Raw genomic sequence first — 23,203 nt, 5'->3', positions numbered from 1 at the left:
GTAACGGAGGGTGCGTTTTTTTCAACTTTTCTCCAATACTATAGAGCCATTACCATGTCGATCAATGCTTGAATAGAAACGTAGTTCACACCCCCAATTTTGAAGTCAACCCAGTCGCTACAGTCCCATTAGTTTTCTTTGTAGCCTCGTATGAATGTTGCGGTTGCGCACATTTGTATGGAATGGGGTGAGTTTACGTTATACAGGTAAGAGTCTAGCTACATTTTCAGATATAAGTTTATAATTTTGTCAGAAAGTCATTTTTATTGCAAGTTAAAGCATACTGTTAGTTAACTAGCAAACAAGCTAACGTTACGTGTTTGATCTGTGTAGTAATATTATTCAAATCAGAAATCCATTTTCATTGCTAGTTATTACCTAAGCTTAGCTAGCTAACATTGAACTATGACAATGTTTGTATTGGTAGTAGTATGACTTGTGATTATGGCAGTTCATTGTTTAGCTAGCTAGCTAGCTACATGTCTAAACAAAAGACTCCACTTCGGACGGATTATTACATGATCCATCAAATTAGCCAGGTGTGTCTGGGGGTGATTTCGACCATATATTGTATTTCCTGAACATGTGTACATGTCTAGACAATCGTGACCCATCCACTTAGCTAGATGTGGCTGGGGGGTGGTTATAGAATTTCCTTCACATGACCCATCAATTTAGACAAGTGTGTTGGGTACGCATCATCTAGTAATGATAAAATATTTATTAAATATTTTTCTCAACACTTTCTGTTTTTGATATTGCTACTATGCAAGTAACCACTTCACTGTAACGTTTACACCTTCTGTATCCTGTGCATGTGACAAATAAACATCGATTTTATTTGATATAGCATGTGTTTACCACGTGGCCTCACATGTGAATCCTTAAAGAGATGGGTGGGGCTAAGGCTTAAGAGGGTGTGAACGATGCTGAATGGGTGTAGACAAAGAAGAGCTCTCCAGTAGGTGTACCAAATTTGGTACACCTACTGGAAAAGTGGGGTTGCATCCAAAGTGGGGTTCCAAGTTTCAAAGCAGAATTACTTCCCCATTGTTCCTCAACTGCAATGTATGATATACAATTGTATAGCTTGGAGTCTCTACTTTAATCCAATATAAAAAAACACAATTTCAAATGTTGCTACATAAGACCGAATTGAGGCAGTCGGTCACATTTGTGTGGTCACCCTCCATTCACATTTCTCACTGTCAATTTTTTAGCAAAGCACATATTTTGCCTAGTGGTGAGTGCTGTTGAGTTTTGGCCCCATGAGAGAAAAATTTGACCATTCGCACAACCATCCTATAATCTCATAAGAAATGAGGTGATGTTTTTTGTCTTACAGTAACGTTATATTATGCTATTACATTATGTTCTGTTAAGTAGAATACTATCCGTATGTGATCTTGTAGACATTGATTCAACTTTATTAACGAACACCATTCCACCAGAGTAACCTGTTATCTGGACAGCCAAACGAGTAGAGCAGAGACAGGCTCTGTATAAAGTACAAAATCCTGCACATGCACAGAAACTTCCATTTTTTTGCTAGTGGAAAGAGGCTTCCATAGAAACAGAAACACAGCCACTCCGTTTTGCTTTTAATGACAGTACTTAAACGTACAAAACAACGGGTTTATAAGGTTATTCGCGTTATATGAATCATAACTCTAGTACAGTATGACGTGGATGGACGGATAGATGAAAAGGGCTACAGAATAGTGTAGAAATAACATTCTGTACATTGACCTCCTTTATGTGATGTAGAGGAGGATGAGTGGAGGGCCCCTTACTGTTAAGAACATTTGAATTATGTAATAACATTTATTTTTGGTATAATAGGTCTCCACTGCAAAGGTGTTTCATCAACCCTGAGAATATCTCCATGGCGATGTGCATGTTCTCTCGCCAGTCGATTATGAACCTGGCTCGAAGAACAACTCTATAGCAACCAGTTCATGATGCAAATTAGATGATGGTATTTTCTTTTTGAACTACTTCCAGACCTGGGTTCAAATACAATTTGAAATAATTTCAAGTACTTTAGATGTGCTTGCTTCAGCTTGCAGTGGAACCAATAGAAGAGTCCCAAAAGTGCAAAACCCGCCCACCCGACAATCCAGGCAGGTAAAAAGGTCACCCAGGTCTGGCTGCTTTAGATTGTTTCTCTCTTCCATTGAGCTTTGAATACTTTAAATCTCTTCTTCATACCCTGCAAACAATAATGAGTCGTTATGGCGTCCCGGGATATTACGAAATGGTCACCTAAATTCGTCAGGATGTTGTGTCATGGTCCCCTGGAGATTTTGTCTAGTTCGCGGTTGGTCCCAAGGAACATCCGCAAGGACAATTTTAGGACATTCTTGGAAAGTTGTGTCATGGTCCCCTGAAGGTTTTGTCTAGTTCCCGGTTTGTCCCGGGGACATCCCCGAGGACATTTTTAGGACTTTCTTGGGATGTTGGATCATGGTCCCTTGCAGGCTCCCTCAAGGTTTTGGGATGTTGTGTAATGAAGGTTTTTGTCTAGTTCCAGGTTTGTCCCGGGGTTGTCACCTGATGGTCGCAAAGAAACAAAGAAACAAACAGAAAGTTCTACCCAGGGCACATGCACCGTAGTTTCAAGGCTCTGATTGGTGAACCACTGATCCAGTCACAGCTCTTTGTCTTTTGGGGACACCCACACACACAAGGAGTGCTTTTAACTTACATATTTGACACACTTTGACATAAATGATTACATTCGGTATGTTTATTCATACAATAATTATTATTTATTATAAACTGGGTAGTTTGGATACTGGATGCTGATTGGCTAAAACAGCATTTAGCCGTGTGTACAGTACGTTTCATGACTATGATGTTTATCCTTTTCACCTCGATAAAATGCCTACATCAACAATAGTTCAACATGCCAATGTAGAAAATAAGCATTTAGAAAAAAGGGATACAATGTGAGTTTGGGAACACAACAAAAACCGAGCTGAACGTCATTCTACGGGACTTTTATGGTTCAGTAAGAAACATGAACAGCGAAGAATATGGGATTAGCAGCTACGCTGGACACAGAGCTGGTTTGAACCGACATATCAATGACCCCCCTCTCAGTCTGGCATGGAGTATACAAAAGGACACCGAATTCACAACAAGCAACAATGCTGCCAAAGCCTGCAAAAAAGCTGCCTCTTCGCAGATTTAAACAAACCATTGCTTCTGAACCACCATGATCCAGAAACTGTTGGAAGCTTGATTAGAGGCACGAGAAATATTGTCTGTCATAGGACACAGATTCACAACCTCTTCAAAGTTACTGGAGGCCAAATCTGGAAGCGAGGACGTGGTGGAGCACTGACAACACAGCAGCAGCTCCCCCAGCTAAAAGAACAGCACCGTGGAGCCAACAAACGATTACATGGGGAAGCCAAAAACAAACGATAACATGGGACAATTTTTCATCCAGATCAACATGAATAAATAATTGCCATGTCTTTGTCACTCTAAAAGTGGCGCTAATGCTCGGTTTTTGAATAAATTTAATGTAAGCTTGCGAGCTAGCCTGTGGTTATGTTGCAATGCAACCAGTCTAGCAATGAGGCTTTTGTCCGGACTACCTTTTCTGTCCAAATGTATTTATCATGAATTTATTTATTAAAGCAACATTTCAATTTACATGTGTAGTTCCTTGCCTTACTGTGTTGGCAACCGGTATATAAAAACAATAAGGTACCTCGGGAGTTAGTGCTATATGGCCTATATACCACATCTAACCACTCAAACTGCTGAAATAAGTCCGATTAACTGATAACTATAATAGCAGTGCATATTGTACTCTTTTGCTAAGTGCTTCTGAAATTCTACAGACTTTGTGGAGCACCAGAAAGATCAGCATACCCCAAATTCAGAAGTTGTGAGTTCAAATTTCAGGTTGGGTCATATTGAAAAGTCAATCGAAATCATATTGTCATTGATTAAAGATTTTTACACTATTTTAGCTGAACAGCGTAATTGGCTCATTGCTCTCTAGCGACTCTTTGTGGCAGGCCGGGTGCCTGCAGGCTGACCTCGGTCATCAGTTGAACGCTGTTTCCTCCGACACATTGGTGCAGCTGGCTTCCGGGTTAAGCGAGCGGGTGTTAAGAAACGTGGCTTGGAGGGTCATGTTTCGCAGGACGCATGACTCAACCTTCGCCTCTCCCGAGCCTGTTGGGGAGTTGCAGCGATGAGACAAGATCGTAATCACGAAATTGGGGAGAAAAAGGAGGTAAGAATTACCACAAAATAATACAGGGGACCATGACACTGCTTCCCAAGAACATTCAGGGAACCATGACACAACCTCCCAAGAACGTCCTAAAATGTCCTCGGGGACGACCCCGGGACAAACCGGGAGCTATTCAATTCACATGTGAGTTCCAAATATCTCTAACGGTCCCCCCAGTGTGTTTTCTTATGTGCTGTTCCAAAATGAGATTGTTACACAGCAGGACTGCCCTAAAACCAAGACACGCTCTCTGCTAATTATCTATAGGCTATGTTCAACTTGTCAATTTCCATGATTTTCTAACAACAGTTTGAATTGAGGTGTGTTCTGCCTCCTCATTAATTCACATAAAAGAAGCCCATTTCTCAGTGGCGGACAACTTACGTTTTAGGCATGCTATGCTAATGTAGGGTGAGGATTAGCTAGATGAGCCAGACAAATGTTTCTCTTCGATGACAGACCAAGTACTCCACCAGTGCTTCAGTCAGAACAGAACCTGCCTGAACTTTTCCTCCTGGCGCAGTTTCCGGTTGGTGCCCGTATTGCCTTCATTGTCGTTTTCCTTACTAATAATTACTGTGTGTGTTTCTATCAAAGTCCCTTATTAGGATAATTAGGATAAGTTATAGGATAGGATAAAGTAATCCTTCTGACCCCCCCCCCCCCCTTAAAAGATTTAGATGCACTATTGTAAAGTGGCTGTTCCACTGGATGTCATAAGGTGAATGCACCAATTTGTAAGTCGCTCTGGATAAGAGCGTCTGCTAAATGACTTAAATGTAAATGTAAATGTATTACATTATCATAATACAGTTTCTGTATATTGTGTTGTCATTTCTACTGTAGCACAACATATTTATTTATGGAGCTTAATGTATTCCTTTATTACAGCGGACACACAAGGTACTGATTTCATAACCTTTATGGTGTTATACTCAATTGTGCTTATGTAGTAAAAAAATACTGTTAGTTATGTAAAACAATGCTAATGGCGTCAAAGCAGTATTAGCTTGTGTTGTATCCTATTGCCGCTTTCAAAACAACTGGGAACTCTGAAATCTCTGACTTCCGACTTCAGTACGTTCAAGACAACTAGGAACTCTGGAAAAAAACTAGCTCCGACTAGGAAAAATCGTTTTGAACGGTCATCCAACTCGGAGATCCAAAAGGGAACTCAGGCCTCTGTCTAGAGCTCCAACTTTCCGACCTGAAGATCGCGGACATCATGATTTGACCTTGCTTTTCTGAGTTCCCAGTTGTCCGGAAAGCATCATAAACACATTATTTGAAGCTGCTCTGGTCTTATCATGACCATTGCATTGGCCTGTGTATTAATTTGGCCTGCATAGCTCTGTCCTGCCCTACACCTTTGTGGAGCCCTTGTGGAGCTCTTCAATTATTATGTTGTTTTATTTCTATATCTTGATATATAATTCTAATTAGCAATAATTCCTCTTTATTCTGTACTTTCAGAAACCACGTACACACACACACACACACATTGAACATAACTTGCCAAGAGCATAACCGGAACTGGACACATTTCATGCAGAAGATTGAGGACAGCTTTTGTATGCTAGCAACATACTGTTTGGAGAGGGAGTAGGGAGGATGATACGGGAGTGGGGAGGTGGGTGAGCTATTGTCAACAGAATTGCATAATGAAACTGTATTTGATTTATATGTGAACTGTATGTCCAATTACAAAAAACCTTCAGTAATCATCTAACTTGTTAGCTGGTGGTGAACTATGTGGCCATTGAGGACAGCTGTGCCGATCAGATGGAAAAATATCTTCTTATACCACTTGGCGGTTTTCCGAGCACATACCACAAAGCTGTTTATCATGTCTGCCTTATCCACTGCCCTCATTTTGTAATTATAGCTAAGCACACACTCTCCCATCAGGTGGTCCACCCCTGTGGCTCTCTCTTCTCCTGTAGCTCCAAGGTTTAGCGATTGGTCTCCTCCACTATGTTTCCCACCAGCTCCTCTGTCAGAAAAAGTTTGGAGCCCTCTGCCTCAGAGGGAGATGGTAAGGGACTTTGCACTCCAGACTGGGACCTTCCAGCTACCGCAGATCTCTTATGCTTCATTGACACCAGCAATTACAGAGGGACCTGGGACTTTGTCGGTGAGCAAGTGGTCCTCAGATGCAAGGTTCTCAATGGCCACATGTTGGGGGGGGGGGGGGGGGGGGGGGCAGCTCCTCACTGTCACTGTCAGAATCTGATTCCTCACTGTCATACTCAGAATCATTTTCTGAATTTACAAAAAAAATATGAATTTTCACATTTGTGAGTTGTCTCCTTTTGATATACATTGCTAATGCTACATCTTAGCCCACTAGCTACATACATAAACAACAACACTGAATGGCTCCAAGTGAGTGTCAGGGGTGACGTGATTGGCTGCCAGTGTGGTGATACTGATGATGTTTCCACAGATGGTTTGTTTATGTTGTACCCTAGAAACGAATGTGACCCTGTAAAGACATTTGTTATTATAAGAAGCTAAAATGTTGAGTAAAATACCTGTAAAAGTAATATATTGGAAAATTCTGTTACTTAATTGTGAAAGCACTGTTTTCCTATTGAGATGTACTGCATTGGAAATTGTACACTGTCTCTTTAAAAAAGAACACCAAATTGAGAATTACATCATGCAAGAGGTCAGTCAGTTCCGTGATTGCTATCATAGAAGACCGACACTACTAAAACAAAAAGTTTAGTAATTGAACCAAGCCCCTCATATAAAGTTGCCAAAACGAAGTTGGACTGGAGTTGTCACTCATTTCAAGGGTGTTTCCGCCCGGTCTAAAACAAAAATCAAGACGTTAAAACTATATTGAAAAAACATACTTTACGATGATATTGTGACATGTATCAAATAAAATCAAAGCCGGAGATAGTAGTCGCCTATAACGACGGCTTTTCAGAAGGCAATTCCAGGTCCATGTTCGCGCTCTCCAGAAAACAAAAAATGGATGACTCGTCGTGCCAAGATGATTTATTCCACCTCAGACCAAGATAAACACTTCATTTCTTCTCTCACTTCCTCTTGACATCGAGGGGAAGGTGTATGACGTGCATGTATACTCATACGTATCATGCCCATTTATAGGCAGGCCCTTGAACAGAGCATCATTTTCAGACTTTCCACTTCCTGGTCAGAAAGTGTGCTGCCAAATGAGTTCTGTTTTACTCACAGACAAAATTCAAACGGTTTTAGAAACTAGAGAGTGTTTTCTATCCAATAGTAATAATAATATGCATATTGTACGAGCAAGAATAGAGTACGAGGCCGTTTAAATTGGGCACGATTTTCCCCCAAAGTGTAAATAGCGCCCTCTATCCTCATCAGGTTAACCTGTCTGGCCGAGGCGTTCCGCTAGCGGAACTCCTCCCACATTCCACTGAAAAGGCTTTACTTGGGTGGGTAATGTCAAGGAAAGTACATTTATGAAATTCTTTTTTTTTTTTGAAATTCAAAAAATATTTTTTTGAAATATTTAACTTTCACACATTAACAAGTCCAATACAGCAAATGAAAGATACACATCTTGTGAATCCAGTCAACATGTCCGATTTTTTAAATGTTTTACAGCGAAAACAGCACGTATATTTATGTTAGCTCACCACCAAATACAAAGAAGGACAGACATTTTTCACAGCACAGGTAGCATGCACAAAGCCAACCTAACTAACCAAGAACCAACCAAACTAACCAAGAAACAACTTCATCAGATGACAGTCTTATAACATGTTACACAATAAATCTATGTTTTGTTCGAAAAATGTGCATATTTCAGGTATAAATCAGTTTTACATTGCAGCTACCATCACAGCTACCGTCAAAAATAGCACCGAAGCAGCCAGAGTAATTATAGAGACCAACGTGGAATAACTAAATACTCATCATAAAACATTTCTGAAAAATGCATCGTGTACAGCAAATGAAAGACAAGCATCTTGTGAATCCAGCCAATATTTCAGATTTTTTAAGTGTTTTACAGCGAAAACACAATATAGCATTATATTAGCTTACTACAATAGCCTACCACACTTCCGCATTCATTCATCAAGGCACGTTAGCGATAGCAATAGGCACGTTAGCGTTAGCGAATAAACCAGCAAAAGATATTAATTTTCACTAACCTTCATAAACCTTCCTCAGATGACAGTCCTATAACATCAGGTTATACATACACTTATGTTTTGTTCGAAAATGTGCATATTTAGAGCTGAAATCAGTGGTTATCCATTATGCTAACGTAGCTTCTATTTCCCAGAATGTGCGGATATTTCTATTAGACTCTCACCTATTCTGACCAAATAGCAATTCATAAACATTACAAAAAAATACATGTTGTATAGGAAATGATAGATACACTAGTTCTTAATGCAATCGCAGTGTTAGAATTCTAAAAATATCTTCATTACGACATAAGGCTTATGTTATAGCGAGGAGAGTGGCCAAAACCTGGGCGCAAAACTACTAGTACACAGTTCGACACATATATGAAATAGCATCACAAAATGGGTCCTACTTTTGGTGATCTTCCATCAGAATGTTGGACAAGGGGTCCTTTGTCCAGAACAGTCGTTGTTTGGATTTAGAACATCGTTTTTCCCTCTTGAATTAGCAAGCACACTGGCCAAGTGGCGCGAAGCTCCCCATCGTCAACAACCACAGACAACACAACACGCCTAACGTCCCGAAAAAATTTCAATAATCTATTAAAATGTTAAAATACCTACAAGAGAAGACTGCAGTGGGAAGAAATATATAGCTAGCTAGCAAGCATGATCCTGTGGTGGATTTGTTGCATGGAGGAGAGAGAAACTGACCAACCGTTAGTTGATGTACTCTTGTTTTCTAGCTGTGAACAATCCAAGTAAAGGATCAAATGGAATCTGAAAGGGAAAATGTTGTAGTCGAAATTGAGAAGAAATTGCCTGCGTTGTCATTAAGTGAGCTGAAAGAAAATATGCGAGAATCTGAAACTAAAAGTTAGCGAGGACATTGCAAATGCATCTAATTTGTTGAGGAGAGGTATCATTCAGTACTTAGAGAGAGATGTATTTTTTATTTAACTAGACAAGTCAGTTAAGAACAAATTCTTATTTACAATGACGGCCTACCCCAGCCAAACCCTGATGACGCGATTGGCACTCCAAACCATTACCGGACGTGATACAGCCTGGATTTAAACCAGGGACTGTAGTGCACTTGGACCTCTTGCACTGAGATGCAGTGCCTTAGACCGCTGCGCCACTCGGGAGATGAGGTTACTCAGGTGAAAGATCAGGGACTTGCAGTGCTTTTGGCAGTAAATTATCAGATTGACAGCTTGGGAAACGTGGGTAATGTTGTTGAAGATGCATCAGTACATCAGGATGGGGATCATGGGCAGCTGGTTGTGGTTGACACCCTATTGTGGTGGATGATAGTACTACTGCTACAGGCATTTCTTCTCACAAACCAGCCAGTGCAATTGAGTCAGATAATAAGCCAATACGAGTGCAGGTGTACACCCCACGTACAGAAAATAGTTCGGAATCAGTAGTCAGATTGGTGAAGTTGGCCAGAAGGATATATTGAACTTCAACAGTCTTGAGAGTCAGATTGAAAGATCTGAAAAAAGTCTATATTGAAGGTGAAATTGTTGAAGCTGTCATTCAGTCGATCGTTCCAGAGGTTAAACTGAAATGCTACCTAAAAAGCAGAACTGACTTGACACTGAACTCATTGAGACAAATACTGATAACTCATTGACCAGTGCAGTTCAAAAACCCAAAGAAACCCCTATTCAGTTCTTAGTGCATGCAATGGGCATCAGACAGAAAGTCTTCTTTGCATCAGACATAAAGTCTTCTTTGCATCAGAACGAGCTAAAGATGGATTGCAGTACAACCCAGAATTGATCCAAACACAGTTCTTGCAGACAGCGATGACAGGTCTCCAAGATGACGTCATATCTGCAGATCAAATGTGAAGGGCGAGACATTACTGGATAAGATGAATACTGTCTACAGTCTGGAGATGGAAAAGAAAATCAAGATGTCCGCCTTATTGAAGAGCAAAGAAGCTAAAGTAGTTGCAGTTCAGGAAGAGGAGAAAGACTACACAGAACAGGTCAGTGGTCTTAGGAAGGGGAATGGTCACGCACCTAAACTAAATACCCTGACTGAGAAGCTTAAAGCTGGAAACAAAGCCATCTGTGATCCTCTTCAATACCTCACCACAGAAGTAGCCAGCCTTTCTCAGACCAATAGGACAAAGACAGGGAAGTACCCCCACCAGCCACGTACAAAAAAATATACTCATAGTGGTGATGGTAAACGCAAACCAAGATGATGTCAACAGTGTGAAGAGTCCAACCCTGATGGAAGAAATGGACACTGTTACAAATGTGTCAGTAATGAACACTTCGCTGTAGACTGTCATAAACGAAGAGAGAATACTGAACTCAGCAAAAAAAGAAACGTCCTCTCACTGTCAACAGCGTTTATTTTCAGCAAACTTAACATGTGTAAATATTTCTATGAACATAACAAGATTCAACAACTGAGACACATACTGAACAAGTTCCACAGCCATGTGACTAACATAAATGGAATAATGTGTCCCTGAACAAAGGGGGGGTCAAAACCAAAAGTAACAGTCAGTATCTGGTGTGGCCACCAGCTGCATTAAGTACTGTAGTGAAGCTCCTCCTCATGGACTGCACCAGATTTGCCAGTTCTTGCTGTGAGATGTTAACCCACTATTCCACCAAGGCACCCGCAAGTTCCCGGTCATTTCTGGGGGGAATGGCCCTAGCCCTCGCCCTCCAATCCATCAGGTCCCAGACGTGCTCAATAGGATTGAGATCTGGGCTCTTCACTGGCCATGGCAGAACACTGACAATCCTGTCTTGCAGGAAATCCCACACAGAAGGAGCAGTATGGCTGGTGGCATTGTCATGCTTGAGGGTCATGTCAGGATGAGCCTGCAGGAAGGGTACCACATGAGGGAGGAGGATGTCTTCCCTGTAACGCACAGCGTTGAGATTGCCTGCAATGACAACAAGCTCAGTCCGATGATGCTGTGACACACCGCCCCAGACCATGACGGACCCTCCACCTCCAAATCGATACCGCACCAGAGCAAAACCGCGACTCGCCAACTGAAGAGCAAATTTTGCCAGTCCTGTCTGGTCCAGTGACGGTGGGTTTGTGCCCATAGGTGCCGTTGTTGCCGGTGATGTCTGGTGAGGACCCGCATTACAACAGGCCTACAAGCCAGTCTAGCCTCTCTCAGCCTATTGCGGACAGTCTGAGAACTGATGGAGGGATTGTGCATTCCTGGTGTAACTCTGGCAGTTGTTGTTGCCATCCTGTACCTGTCCCGCAGGTGTGATGTTCAGATGTACCAATCCTGTGCAGGTGTTGTTACACGTGGTCTGCCACTGCGAGGACGATCAGCTGTCCGTCCTGTCTCCCTGTAGCGCTGTCTCACAGTATGGACATTGCAATTTTTTGCCCTGGCCACATCTGCAGTCCTCATGCCTCTTTGCAGCATGCCTAAGGCACGTTCACGCAGATGAGCAGGGACCCTGGGCATCTTTCTTTTGGTGTTTTTCAGAGTCAGTAGAAAGGCCTCTTTAATGTCCTAAGTTTTCATAACTGGGACCTTAATTTCCTACCGTCTGTAAGCTGTTAGTGTCTTAATAACTTCTTATGGCTGCAATCCCGTTATGGGATCGATATGACAACAGCCAGTGAAAGTGCAGGGCGACAAATTCAAACAACGGAAATCTCATAATTAAAATTCCTCAAACATCTTATACCATTTTAAAGGTAATCTTGTTGTTAATCCCACCAAAGTGTCCGATTTCAAATAGGCTTTTCAGCGAAAGCACCACAAACGATTATGTTAGGTCACCGCAAAATCACAGACAAACAGTCATTTTTCCAGCCAAAGACAGGAGTCACAAAAACGAGAAATAGAGATAAAATGAATCACTAACCTTTGATGATCTTCATCAGATGACACTCATAGGACTTCATGTTACACAATACATATATATTTTGTTCGATAAAGTTAATATTTATATCCAAAAACCTCAGTTTACATTGGTGCCATGTTCAGAAATGCCTCCAAAATATCCGGAGAAATTGCAGAGAGCCACTTCAAATAACATAAATACTCATCATAAACTTTGATGAAAGATACATGTTTTACATAGAATTAAAGATACACTTGTTCTTAATGCAACCGCTGTGTCAGATTTCAAAAAGCTTTACGGCAAAACACAATATTCAATCATCTGAAAACAGTGTTCAGCCACAAAAGCAATCCATACAGTTACCCGCCAAATTGTGCAGTCAACAAAACTCATAAAGCATTATAAATCTTCACTTACCTTTGCTGATCTTCGTCGGAATGCACTCCCAGGACTCCCACTTCCACAAGAAATGTTCGTTTTGTTCGGTAATGTCCATCATTTATGTCCAAATAGATATTTTTGTTAGCGTGTTTGGTAAACAAATCCAACGTCAGGAAGCGCGTTCACTAAAAGCTGACGAAATGTCAAAAAATTCCGTAACAGTCAGTAGAAACATGTCAAACGATGTATTGAATCAATCTTTAGAATGTTTTTAACATAAATCTTGAATAACGTTCCAACCGGGGAATTACATTGACTTCAGATGAGCGATGGAACAGAGCTCCCTCTCATGTGAACGCGCATGGTTAGAGCATGGTCATATCTTGGCAGACCTGACTAATTCCCCTCTCATTCGCACCCCCCCCTTCACAGTAGAGGCATCAGACAAGGTTCTACAGACTGTTGACATCTAGAAAACTCATCTATTTCTCGCTGTGAATTCAATAGGATCTTGGTTGAAAATCGACCAGCCTCAGAATTCCCACTTCCTGTTTGGATTTTTTCTCAGGTTTTTGCCTGCCATATGATCTCTGTTATACTCACAGACATCATTCAAACAGTTTTAGAAACTTCAGAATGTTTTCTATCCAATAGTAATAATAATATGCATATATTAGCAACTGGGACTGAGGAGCAGGCAGTTTACTATGGGCACCTCTGTGCACCTTTCATCCAAGCTACTCAATACTGCCCCTGCAGCCATAAGATGTTTTAACGACCGTTCCACAGGTGCATGTTCATTAATTGTTTATGGTTCATTGAACAAGCATGGGAACCAGTGTTTAAACCCTTTACAATGAAGATCTGTGAAGTTATTTGGATTTTTACAAATTATCTTTGAAAGACAGGGTCGTGAAAAAGGGATGTTTGTTTTTTTGCTGAGTTTACAAGCAAGATTGAGATTACTCTCACTAAAACATGTGCAGCTGAAACGCAGAGACAGTTGCCACTTTCAAGGAAGCAAGAGAGAGCTGCCAAGCTGTTAGGACAAATATGTCTAGTCCAGTGCTCTCTTGACAGAATCAACACCTTGTTGACAACAGTTGTCCCCGACGTGATATAGCGGTTGTAGGCCTAGCTACTCCCTGTAGCGACAATGGCAGAAAGATAAACAAACCATCTGGCGACAAATCATCAGTAATGTTATCATAACACCGGCATGGGCATCTTGTATCAATAAATCACTATCAGAAAATGGTTTGTGTGGATATAATTTATTTATTTATTGTTTTATTCTTGTTTTCAAGTTCTTGTGACAAATCATGCATTCCGATTCTTGCATAGATTGTAATGGACGCATATGATGTGTGTAAAATATTATTTTTTTGGGTTGTATGGATTATGATGAGGTAATGCTAAGTTATTTTCCGGCTGTGTGGAGCCATGTTTCTTGACGTCATTCAATGCGTTCTGGGTGGCACGTAAACGTCTGTCAGACCAAGGATGTTACAGCAAAATGAGGTGAAGGGATGGTTCACTCATCTTTCGAGTAAACTACCAGAAGTGAATGATGGTAGACGACACACCCACGTCACCTTTAAAACTTCTTGTCAATAGGGGGAGCTGTTAGCACTATTTTTTTCTTGGTCTTCCCAAATTAAACTGCCTCGTACTCAATTCTTGCTCGTACAATATGCATATTATTATTACTATTGGATAGAAAACACTCTCTAGTTTCTAAAACCGTTTGAATTATGTCTGTAAGTGAAACAGAACTGGACTTAGAGCAATTTCCCTATGTGGAGTTGAGAATGCAGATTTTTCCAAAACTGTTCTCAGACCTGTGTATTACTTTACCTGTCTTCTATTGGTTGAGATGCACTGCATACGCCTTCCCCTGGGTGTCAGCGAATAGAGGGCCTTGAAATGGAGTCTCTACGCAGTTCAGAAAGTCTATAAATTGATTGGAATCGAGGTGTCCACCCTTTTGGATCTTCGCGCTGACGCAGAGAGGGTCTTGGCATGTCTTTTTAGAAGCTCTGGTTTTAGCTCCTAGATATATCCGGCTCTGTTTTTATTCGATATAGGCTTTAAAGACATCATAATCTTGTTATTTTAAACCGATTTATATCAGTTTATGTCAGTATATTGCGATTTTCGGGCATTTCATTTTCTGACGTTGTATTGAGTTGGGTATCTCTCTCTCGCATGCCATTGTGTACTGCTAATTGTAACGTGGAAGGAAACATTCTCCAACCCAGCAACGATTCTTTTGGACAAAGGACACCTTTCCCAAGATTCTGATGGGAGTTCAGCTAATAGTAAGAACTATTTATGCTGATAATTCGTTGTTCTGTTGAAAAAGTAAAATACATAAGACGCCATTATTTGCCGTGTAGCCTTACGTTATCGCACCCTGTATTGCACCCTGTATTGCGCAGTAAGGTTAATTTTAAAAATGTAATTCAGCGATTGCATTAAGAACTAATTTGTCTTTCAATTGCTGTCCACCCTGTATTTTTTTGTCAAGTTTATGATTATTTATTGATTAGACTAGGTGACTCTCCAAGATGGCGCCCGACATTTTCTGGGCAGCTTGGCAACTTTTCTCATTGTATAAGCACGATTTGTGCCGCTAAATATGCACATTTTTGAACAAACTCTATATGCATTGTGTAATATGATGTTACAGGACTGTCATCTGAAGAATTCTGAGAAGGTTAGTGAAAATTAATATATTTTGGTGGTGAATACGTTATCGCTATGTTTGGCTGGAATCAATGCTGTTGTTTGGTTTGCTACTGTGCTAAGCTAATATAACGCTATATTGTGTTTTCGCTGTAAAACACTTAGAAAATCTGAAATATTGTCTGGATTCACAAGATCTGTGTCTTTCAATTGCTGTACGCTGTGTATTTTTAAGAAATGTTTTATGATGAGTAATTAGGTAATACACGTTGCTCTCTGTAGTTATTCTAGTCGAGTTGTGATGGTGGCTGCAATGGTAAACTATGATTTATACCTGAAATATGCACATTTTTCTAACAAAACATATGCTATACAATAAATATGTTATCAGACTGTCATCTGATGAATTTGTTTCTTGGTTAGTAGCTATTTATATCTTTATTTGGTCGAATTTGTGATAGCTACTGATGGAGTAAAAAACTGGTGGAGTAAAAAAACTGGTGTCTTTTGCTAATGTGGTTAGCTAATAGATTTACATATTGTGTCTTCTGTAAAACATTTTAAAAATCAGAAATGATGGCTTGATTACCAAGATGTGTATCTTTCATCTGGTGTCTTGGACTTGTGATTTAATGATATTTAGATGCTACTATTTACTTGTGACGCTATGCTAGCCTATGCTAGTCAGCTTTTTTACTGGTGGGGGTGCTCCCGGACCCGGGTTTCTGAGGAAGTAGAGGTTTTAACATGCATACCGCAAACAGACCAAACTCATCTGGTCACGTCTTCTTATCTTTGTTTGACACAGAAAAACAAACACGGTGGCTCGCACAAACTCTATCCACCGTGGGATTACTTTAGACTTTTAGAAAGTGTTTTGCTCAATTATTTCAATCACTTGTGAGCTCACCTTTGATGTGATGAATTGTAAATAGTAATTGCTATTAGCTAATTCATATTATGGTTTCTATCAGCTGAGAGTTGGCTACATATGACCGCTTGTGTCAGCTCACTATTTACTCAGTTAGCGCTAGGACTAATGTAGCCTACATTTTCCGATGTGGATGACAATTATGCTATGCTGTTGCTACTGTGAATATCTGAACATTACATCAAAAAATGAACTGCTCACATTGAGGACATAACCTTGTCAAGACTGAAAAATTTTCTATGAAGAACAGTGGCCAGCTCAAAAGCTGCCTGTTGCGTCAATCGTAACTAGACGTTCTGATGAAGTGTTCTAATCACACCTGAGCATACACTGCAGGGACCACTGTAGAATGATCACACCCCTGTGTTCGTACACGTTAAAGGGCTAGACAAAAACTCCAGGGGACCATGACACAATGGCCCAAGAACATCCTAAAAACTTCCCCAGGTCATATAGGTCCCCCATAGAATGTTTCCTTGGGACCATCACGTGACGTCCTAAGGACTAGTAAAATAAAGGTCCTGCTAACAGACTAAAAAAGTCCTGACGTTGTCCTCAGTGACATACTGGGAACTAGACAAATGTCCCCCAGAGAACGTTCCCTTGGGACAATCACACAACGTTCTTAGAACATTCTCAGAACTTCACATGAATAACATTGCGCCGAAACCCTTAAGAGACCTTGTAATGAATACTCAGGGAGAAAAGAGTGTAGATTCATGCGCAGAGAGCGGCAGATGTTAATTAAGCCTTCGCAGAAGGCAGGAATTGTGGTCACAGGCAGGCAACGGTCAAACACAGGTAGGCAGTCAAAAACAAACAATATCTCACAACCCTACAAACAGAAAGAACTGAACTGAGTAGGGAGCTGATGAGACCAGGTGAGAAACGAACATAGGTGAAATCAATGAACAAAAATGAAAGACAGGGCTACGTTCCAGAACACAAAGAAACAGGGCTATGTTCAAGAACACAAAGAAAAAGAACACAAGGTTGACTAAGAAAAGAAAAGCAGAACCTTACAGACCTAATGGGAATGTCGCCGAATGTCCTCAGGACGTCCCCAGTTTTCTGGGTAGACCCTTCAACATAAACACATCTTGTAGCTGCAAATCAATAAAATAAATCAGCTACAGTTCCTCCTCTCAACTTCAATCATGTTAACTACCCATGATGCTTTAATCACTTTTTAATCTCCCCCTCTTCCCCCCAGTGAAGACAATATTTACATAATCAATTATCATTCCAGCTGTCATCCCTCCATAGGGTGCAAGAGTCATGGGACATTTACAGCTGTTTCCAGAAGATCAACCACACTGGAGCGGAGAGGTTATTGGCACACGGGCCTATGTGGGACTAAAATGCTAATCAATTCAGTATGCTTGTGTGGCTGCCCAGAGCGTTACAAAGAACTATACTTCCACAATGTATTATTGAGGGAAGTATCCACAGACTGGAATCTTTATAGAAATAACCTGGGGAGTGGGACATCCTAAAAAATAGAAAAATAAAGAAAACAAATCTAAATTTAAAGAAAAAAAGAAATCAGTGTGTTTCTCTTTCCACCGATTTTACCTACTGTGTATAAAGGATTATACTGTATTATCAAGGATTCTACTGTACTGTCAGAGAGAGAGAGAGAGAGAGAGAGAGAGAGAGAGAGAGAGAGAGAGAGAGAGAGAGAGAGAGAGAGAGGGATATATATAGAGAGAGAGGGATATATAGAGAGAGAGAGGGATATAGAGAAAGAAAGGGAGAGAGAGAGAGAGAGAGAGGGGGATATAGAGAAAGAAAGGGAGAGAGAGAGAGAGAGAGAGAGAGAGAGAGAGAGAGAGAGAGAGAGAGAGAGAGAGAGAGAGAGAGAGAGTGGGATATAGAGAAAGAAAGGGAGAGAGAGAGAGAGAGTGGGATATAGAGAAAGAAAGAGAGATGGTTGGGGGATAACAGAGAACAAGGAGATATACAGTTAAAGTCGGAAGATTGCATACACTTATGTTGGAGTCATTAAAACGCGTTTTTCAACCACTCCATAAATTTCTTGTTAACAAACTATATTTTCGGCAAGTCGGTTAGGACATCTACTTTGTGCATGACACAAGTAATTTTTCCAACAATTGTTTACAGACAGATATTTAACTTATAATTCACTGTATCACAATTCCAGTGGGTCAGAAGTTTACATACACTAAGTTGACTGTGCCTTTAAACAGCTAGGAAAATTCCAAAAAATGTCATGGCTTTAGAAGCTTCTGATAAGCTAATTGACATCATTTGAGTCAATTGGAGGTGTACCTGTGGATGTATTTCAAGGCTTCCCTTCAAACTCAGTGCCTCTTTGCTTGACATCATGGGAAAATCAAAAGAAATCAGCCAAGACATCAGAAAAAAAATTGTAGACCTCCACAAGTCTGGTTCATCCTTGGGAGCAATTTCCAAATGCCTGAAGGTACCACGTTCATATGTACAAACAATAGTATGCAAGTATAAACACCATGGGACCACGCAGCTGTCATACCGCTGAGGAAGGAGATGTGTTCTGTCTCCTAGAGATGAACATACCTTGGTGCGAAAAGTGCAAATCAATCCCAGAACAACACCAAAGGACCTTGTGAAGATGCTGGAGGAAACAGGTACAAAAGTATCTATAGCCACAGTAAAACGAGTCCTATATCGACATAACCTGAAAGGCCACTCAGCAAGGAAGAAGGCACTGCTCCAAAGCAGTGCCTCCAAAGCAAAACGTATTGTGGGAAGCTTGTGGAAGGCTACCTGAAACTTTTGACCCAAGTTAAACAATTTAAAGGCAATGCTACCAAATACTAATTGAGTGTATCTAAACTTCTGATCCACTGGGAATGTGATGAAATAAATAAAAGCTGAAATAAATCATTCTCTCTACTATTATTCTGACATTTCACATTCTTAAAATAAAGTGTTGATCCTAACTGACCTAAGACAGGGATTTTTACTAGGATTAAATGTCATGAATTGTGAAAAACTGAGTTTAAGTGTATTTGACTTAGGTGTATGTAAACTTCCGACTTCAACTGTAAGTGTTACAGACTGTTGGTTAACCAGCAGCAGGCCTGTCATTCCCGTAGAGAAGAGAAGCGCATGTCCTTATGGCAGACTGCTCTTGCATTATTTAACACGGCTACATTTTTACACCACCATAGAGCCCAGAGCTCCAAACTCACTGAAGCACACTGTGCCACACATAAATAGAGCACAAAGGAAACGTACATAAAGAGCCTCTCTTCGTAGCTGCCTAGCCAGCAATTTATGTGAATGTAGACATTCTTTATGAACATGGTAATGTCATGTGAGTGTATATGTGAGTGTAATTACTGTAGGGTACCATATATGCTTGATGCTTCTATACACACTCTTCTCTCCTCTCTTGGCAGGAACTAACGAACCATGTATGTGATAAAGTATGTAGAATAAACTCATTGTGCATAACAGATATTGGAGTAAATCAAGGCAGATTGAACTGTCCAATTTATTCTCTATCACTTTTTCACAAGCACATGCACACACATGCAAGTGCACGCACAAATATGCACGCAGGCACACAAATTACAGAGGGGATTTCCTAGACTCTAGGGAATCCCCACTCTGTAATGTGTGTGTGTGTGCGTGTGTGCGTGCGTGTGTGTGTTTGTGAAAAAGTCAGAGAGAATAAATTGGACAGCTAGAGGTCATGGACACGCTCATGGTTTGTGTCATTCTAAAAAAAAAAAAAAATGGGCTAAATAATATTAGAAATATAGTTCATTTAATGTTCCAAGTGTAATTTGATTCCTGCAACAGTGGGGTTATATTCATCAGACAACAACAAGAAACTAAGACTATTGCATACTGTACAGACAGTGTTGTATTTGGCCTACTATTTCAAACTCTACAAACACTCAAATACATGAACACTGACAAGCTGAGACAAGAGTTGTACGGTACCTGCGAAAGCCACCTGTCAGAGCCAGTATAGCATCGGGTGCGATCCAGTGAACTGTCTCTTCGATGATGCATCCAAGAGCTTTGGCCTCGGCTTTACTGACAGCCTTGGAGATGTCACTGTAATACAGGAAACCTGAAGGGAAAATGTCAAAATCGGTCTGTCTGAAGTGGGCAATAGCTGCAGTAGAATTGTGGAGGATGTACAGTATAGTAATTTACCTGTAATTTTGGAAATATTCAAAAATGTTGTGGATTTTCATAACATAAATATATAATAAAATAACAATAAATATGAACTAGAATCACAAAGCTGTTAAATATTCTCCTGAGTATAACGTATCAACTTAGTGAATGCTTTTGCTGTTTAATATGAAGATTTCAATATGGAATATATTTGATGTTTTAAACATTTATCATTAAACTTATCATGTTGCATGACATACTCATGTGTAATTTAAATGTTTCATACATGGGGAATGCATTTAACACTGCACACCTAAGTGCTAAAGCTCTCTAAGCCCTAAAAAAAACTATTAAGAGTGAGAATATAACCTAATTGATGTTCAAGGACTACAGGTATAACTCTAAATTCATGTGACAATAAGAAATATGCTATTTTCTCGCACCTGACTTGCCCTCCACTTCTGTACTCGCCTCGGCTTTCCTCTCTACCTTTCTCCTCCACTCTTCCGAGTTGACAATCATGGATGTTTCAAAATATATACTGTATATACAGTATATACAGTATATATATATATAACATGTATATACAGTATATATATATAACATATTTAAATACAACATATAGTGTATGTTTCAGAATAATATAAGAACTTTGTACTCTTGCTAAGAAAAAAAGGTTCACGATCTGGGTTAATCTTTCACAAAAAACTACTCAAAAGCGACAGAGAATGCTAAAACTCTCTAACTTCAGCTTAGTTTACTGGAAATGTCACCCTCTTCCAAAAAACGTATCTGAGTGGAAATTGAATCGAATAAAACATTATTATCCATTATAGAACAGATAATACAATAGTGGTTTATGAAGACGTCGCCAAGCCAATGATAAAATAACAAAGGTACCCTAACACTTCAATTAATAGCCTGGGTGTTTATTTGCTTAAATCACTGAACACTATTAGAGGCAGGCTTCTATTTGAGCCAGGGATCTATTTACATAATGCACACAGCTTTTTCTCATTTGCATAGTTAATTGTTTAATTCCAGCATTCACTTCCAGCACTTTAATCAATTTCTTAATTTCCTGCGCTAATGTGTTATTATTTACACACTGTGCCACGTTTCTTTTGTCTTAGTACCAATGTTCCCTAAAAAGAAATGCCACTAAGCACATTCCCAAGCCTACTGAGCGCAAACTTGAACGTTATGAAAATTCTGTGCAACTTAAAGTGTGCGTTTACTGTGAACACAGGCTGAACTCGCTTTAAGTTGCAGTTTCAGACAGTGGTCAAGTACGCTACTGTGGCTATTTGATCAGAGTGGCTATTTAACCAGAGTGTTCTACCATCAAAAACAATGGAGAAAATGCATCCCATAACATTTTAACATTCTATCATTCAGCCTACAGTAGCAGCCAACGTGTGGTGTTCAATGTAGGCCTACATCCCATGACACTTTTGAAAAGAACATGCAGGGCGTGACATTATCCTGTTTATTCACTTGTTCTTCAGACAAGGAGGTGACTGAAAATGTTGTTGTGTTGTTTGATGCAAGAAAGCACTTTACAAAATAAAATGCATTATTATTCCCATACCATTATTACAGAGGATCAGACAATGTATGCTACAGTACCCTCTGCCTACTGGCTACCTAGTTCCCCATGAGGTCTCAGCTTCACCCTGTGAAGTGCTAATTGTCCCTGGGTCTACTGCTGTGTTAAAGAACCTACTCTAGGACATTACATTAACAGAATTAGGGACTGTTTTCAAAAAGTGTATCAGATTAGTACAGTAGTACTGATCTAGGATCCTCTCTGTTCATATAATCGCATTCATTATGACCTAAAAGGCTAAACTGATCCTAGATCAACACTCCTACTCTGAGACTTTTTGTGAATACAATCCCAGGGATAGAGATACCAGCAGAGTTCGTTATAATAATTCTTTCTGCAGTTTGGTCAATATGAAAAGTAAGATAATTGAGTGCAGCTGGATATGTATGTTGTAATATCAAAAGAAAGAGAAGTAGTTGTGTGCCACTCCTGTTTATACCAGCTCTCTGCATCCTGTTCAACTGGATGTTGGGCTCGGTCAAAATCTCCTTGAGTGAGCGCAGCCCTCTGCGGTACCACTTCTCAGCTGTTTTGGGTCCAACCCCGAACACACTGGTGAACAGCTGTCAGGGAAGGACAGATGTACTCAAGAGAACATATTATCAGATTGGACCTCTTTGGGAGGCGGAATTACTGGTACTTGTACTATTTAAATACTTGCTGGCAGCATTTTTATGGTGTATACAATGATCATTTGGTGGAAATGTACAGGAAATAAAAGCAATGGTATTTCTATGACTTCAAAAGAATTTCAAAATAAGTTCCTTTTGAGCAACTTACCTTAAGTGCTTGATATCGTTCATCACACCGTATCTCTTCAACTTTGAAAGAGCGGCCAAATGTAAGGATCTCCTGTGGAAAATCAAGTAGACTACATTAATATATTGATTTTACCTGCCAAACTGCTGGTAAGTTCTAAGTAATTTCTCTAAAAACAGTTATATAGCTTGAGTAATTGCTTTTCATTTTAGAACAGATTATACTTAAATAAAGTACCCCTTTGATGCTCATGTCCATTCCTATTCTATAAATTATATCTTTGGTATGGTTAAGCATCGGATTAATTCCACAATAGCTGTAATGAAAAGCTCAGGGTGTTATTTTACACAGCTCCAAATGTTTGTTTTGAACAGGCTTTGTTGCCGAGCCTAATAGTGTTCACCTCTCTGGGGAGCACAACTCATTTGCTGGTCACATTTTAAG

At 40.1% G+C, this 23,203-nt stretch overlaps 1 protein-coding gene across 1 annotated transcript in view; it reads right to left on the bottom strand.

The window, feature by feature from the left end:
- LOC120045594 (DNA nucleotidylexotransferase) overlaps positions 1 to 23,203 on the bottom strand; it is a 156,480-nt gene that overhangs the window by 85,484 nt on the left and 47,793 nt on the right. Inside the window, exons 5-7 of the mRNA XM_038990495.1 lie at positions 22,781 to 22,852; positions 22,440 to 22,563; positions 20,209 to 20,341 (exon numbers count right to left, since the gene is read on the bottom strand). Coding sequence (XP_038846423.1) covers positions 20,209 to 20,341; positions 22,440 to 22,563; positions 22,781 to 22,852 — 329 coding nt within the window. The remainder of the gene's footprint in view (positions 1 to 20,208; positions 20,342 to 22,439; positions 22,564 to 22,780; positions 22,853 to 23,203) is intronic.

The sequence above is a fragment of the Salvelinus namaycush genome, chromosome 4 (genome assembly GCF_016432855.1).
Source record: "Salvelinus namaycush isolate Seneca chromosome 4, SaNama_1.0, whole genome shotgun sequence".
NCBI classification, from domain to species: domain Eukaryota; kingdom Metazoa; phylum Chordata; class Actinopteri; order Salmoniformes; family Salmonidae; genus Salvelinus; species Salvelinus namaycush.
The sequence above is the reverse complement of the archived record's forward strand: the minus strand, read 5'-3'. Positions and strand labels throughout refer to the sequence as shown.